Source organism: Trametes versicolor, assembly GCF_000271585.1.
Source record: "Trametes versicolor FP-101664 SS1 unplaced genomic scaffold TRAVEscaffold_108, whole genome shotgun sequence".
Classification (NCBI taxonomy): Eukaryota; Fungi; Basidiomycota; class Agaricomycetes; order Polyporales; family Polyporaceae; genus Trametes; species Trametes versicolor.
Genome location: NW_007360428.1, coordinates 1 through 3,268, shown reverse-complemented (window position 1 = coordinate 3,268; position 3,268 = coordinate 1). Strand labels below are relative to the sequence as shown.

General features: G+C 53.1%; 1 protein-coding gene across 1 annotated transcript; it reads left to right on the top strand.

Annotated features, from left to right (window-relative positions):
• Window positions 1-72: 72 nt before the first annotated feature.
• Window positions 73-579, top strand: TRAVEDRAFT_25126 (uncharacterized protein; the record flags this gene model as incomplete). The annotated part of the gene is made up of 1 exon (XM_008047652.1): window positions 73-579. A coding segment is annotated over one exon (507 nt), but the record flags the coding sequence as incomplete, so codon positions are not given.
• Between the last annotated feature and the right edge of the window lie 2,689 nt (window positions 580-3,268).

The following is a 3,268-nucleotide window of genomic DNA, read 5'->3' as shown; positions in this document are numbered from 1 at the left end:
TTCTCACATCTCCAACTTCTTCCCTATGCACTCGCTGGCACCCCTACCTCGCTTGGATTCCTGTGGAAGCAGGACAAAGACAGTGTCCGTCTCGTCATCAATCCCCAATACTACCGCATGGTGTCGATTGGAACTGGACAGCGCAAGCGCAACAGCACCCGCCGGGTCACCCTCTCAAAAGCAGGCTTTCTCAAACGCATATCCAGCAACAACAGCCACGGTGTCAGTGACATGGGCGCCATCAGCAAGTTCCAGAATGCTTTGCGACAGAAGAGCGCCAAGAGGGCCAACTCCAAGCGTTCTGCAGCTGCCCGCAACACACGTGATCCTCCCCGACCAGTCACCAAGTCTGGCACAGCAGGTCATGCTAATGAGGCTGCTGAGCAAGACGTGTCCCTTGAAGACCATCAAGATGATGAGGATGAATGGGTTGGGTATGATGATGTAGAGATGGTTGATGCCGAGGACAGGATGGACAACCAAGCTCTTGAAGCTGACGAAGATGATGCAGCTGAGGAGTTGGAGATTGAATGGGCTATGGGATCGGATCACATGGATGAGGACATGGACTCAGATTGATATATGCTACACTGATATATATTCCCCTCAACCTTCTTGCAAGTCTTATATAGAACAATAATCACAGTCTGTATCGCAGGAATAATATACAAAGCAACTTCTACACTCGCACCATACAGACTGCACATGTGGATCTTCATGAACAATGAATTCGGGATTGTTCTTCGCCTTGTTCTTGTCAAGGAGACGTCGTGAGCTCCCTGTGAAGAGGCAGTTGTTAACATGGACCGCGAACACGAGCATGTGCTTACCGTTGTGCTTGTAGAAAATACCCCAGTCCACCTCAGCCCTTTGTAAAACCCAGTTTCCCGAGCCTGCGCACAGTGTCTTGTACCACTTCTGCCTGCCCTGCTTCAACCCATACAGCGCCTTCTCAAGCTTGAGAATGAAAGCCTTGCGGTCCACAAATTGACGGAGTGTGCAGCGGGATCTGTGGGCAAACAGAGAAGACCTCAGTACGGCACACTCGTGGTACGAGTGCAAGACTGAATGTATTATGTACCTGTGGGCGAACAGAGAAGACTGCGAGCCCGGTACATCAGTGCTAAGTCCATGACGGGCAAAAGGAATGTAAGTAGACTCACCCTCAGTACGGCGCGCTTGTGGTACAAGTGCAAGACTGAGGGGGTCGGAACGCAAGGTATCAAGTATATGTGAGGGGCGGTAGGCCGACGAACGGCGGCATGTGCGAGAGGCGGCGGACACCAATCGAGAACATATACTAAATAAAGAAACGATAAATCTAAATCGAGAATGAGCGTATGTCAGTGCCTCAGTGGCGTAGGTAGAAAGAAACAGGACGAGGCCAAGAGCGCGCATGTGCGCGGGTACAGTAATGAGTCAGCGTATCGTATCGAAGCCGTAGGTATAGGCGGGTGAGGATAGGTCGCGAACAGCGGCATGCGCAACATCGTGCAGGTCCCGCTCGCGAAGCATTGGCGACGTGCATGCGAGCGCGCGCCGCACCTCGCCCGCAATGCGCCCTGCGCTCGGATTGCGTGCTCCGACACAAATGTGTGGTCGGGCGGCTGTTCAAGGTAGATGACAGTTTTAGCCAAGAGAAGACAAATTGAAGAAAGCTTAGCGACTGACGAAGGTTGAGCCGCAGTGGGTGAGAACGCGAGGGTGAGTCCACGGGGCGAGCAGGGTGGCGCGGGCGAGAATGAGTGAGCAGGCAAGGAACGAGTGGATGCGGCGAGGGCCACAAAGCGCATAAGAAGACAATACCATAATGCTCACCTCAGTCTCTATTTGCAGGACTGAGGTGAGCAAGCGCGAAAGGCGCATATAAGTACAGTATACGTAACAAGAATATATTGTAGATCGCATGTCTGCAAGATGCAGACATGCCGCCATGAATCAGCACAAGACTAGGAATAAAGCGAGACAAGACAGGAGTCCACTGGAATGAAATGATTGTGCCCCTAATTGCCACACCACGAGCTCGTGCACGGCTTGCCTGCAATGTCCCCAAACTCCAACAGGCATGTGGAGCAGCCAGACCAGGTCCAATTGCCCTGAAAGTCTGAAGTAATGCAGCCCCAAGGATTCTGAATAGAATGTATATACTCAAATGTCATTATCCCTGCCTGTTGTCAGAGGTTCCCCACCTAGCCTGCCCTTGAGCGACATGTTGCCCTCGTCAAACCTCCGGCAACCATATTCATATCCTGATTCTTTGCACAGGCACAGTCTAATGCATCCTTAACATGATGTATATACTCAATTTGGCACAGCCCTCCCGGTTGGCCCTCTGCTCAAGGAAAGTTAACATTGTTTGCCCCATAGCTCATGCTACGCTCACTTGCTCCGCCCCAAATTCTGTGCCCTCATACCTGGGGGTATGCTGGATAGATTGTATATACTCGATTCCGAACATATGCCCTCAAAGAACATTGGGAAGTTATGCTCCTCCTCATCTGCGCACTTTTCCCCCCTGCCAAGCGCCCATTTCTGATCCGACTGTTCTGAAACTTTGTACATACCTCAATATAGCGTATTGCTACCCCTCCACGAGTTTTCAAAGCCCCAATCCAAGGGGATACGCAGCAATGCACCAATATAAGTGCAGCTGCTTCCCAGGGCTGTAGCTCCAAAACCGGTCCGCCGATTTTGCTAATATTCTGCACAGGGCCTCTCCTATATGATATGTACATGCTCCTGGAATATTGGAGCCAAATTCCAACCCTGCTCTGTGAGACCTCTCCCCAGAATGAGTCTAGATGCCGATGGCTGGTCCGTCACGGACCTCGCAGCCCTCATCAGCATCGGCGTTCAATGCTGGTCCACCAAGGACCCCCCACCAAGCATCTAGTGCGATGCCGCCAGCCTCGTCCCCGGAGTCATTAGGCTCCCCCAGTCGTCACCCCGCCACTGGTCGAGGACCGGTGGTAGACTTCCAGGACTTCGAGGAGTTGTCCAGCGGAGAGGAATATGAGGCCGACCTCGTCGACGAGAAGTACGTTCGGAAAAAGGCCGACCGTCGACGTCGCCAGCAGGCGATTCGAGGCGAACCGTTCGACCCCCCTCCTCGTCCTGCGAACTACTCGCACGACGGACGCAGCCCGCGTCCACCAATTGAAGGATGGCCCTACCACCTCCTTCCGGTCCCGCAGGACTCCAACCCCCGCGAGACCGACCATTGGTACAACTTCGTACCGGTCACTGTCGATGACGCGCAGCGACTGCT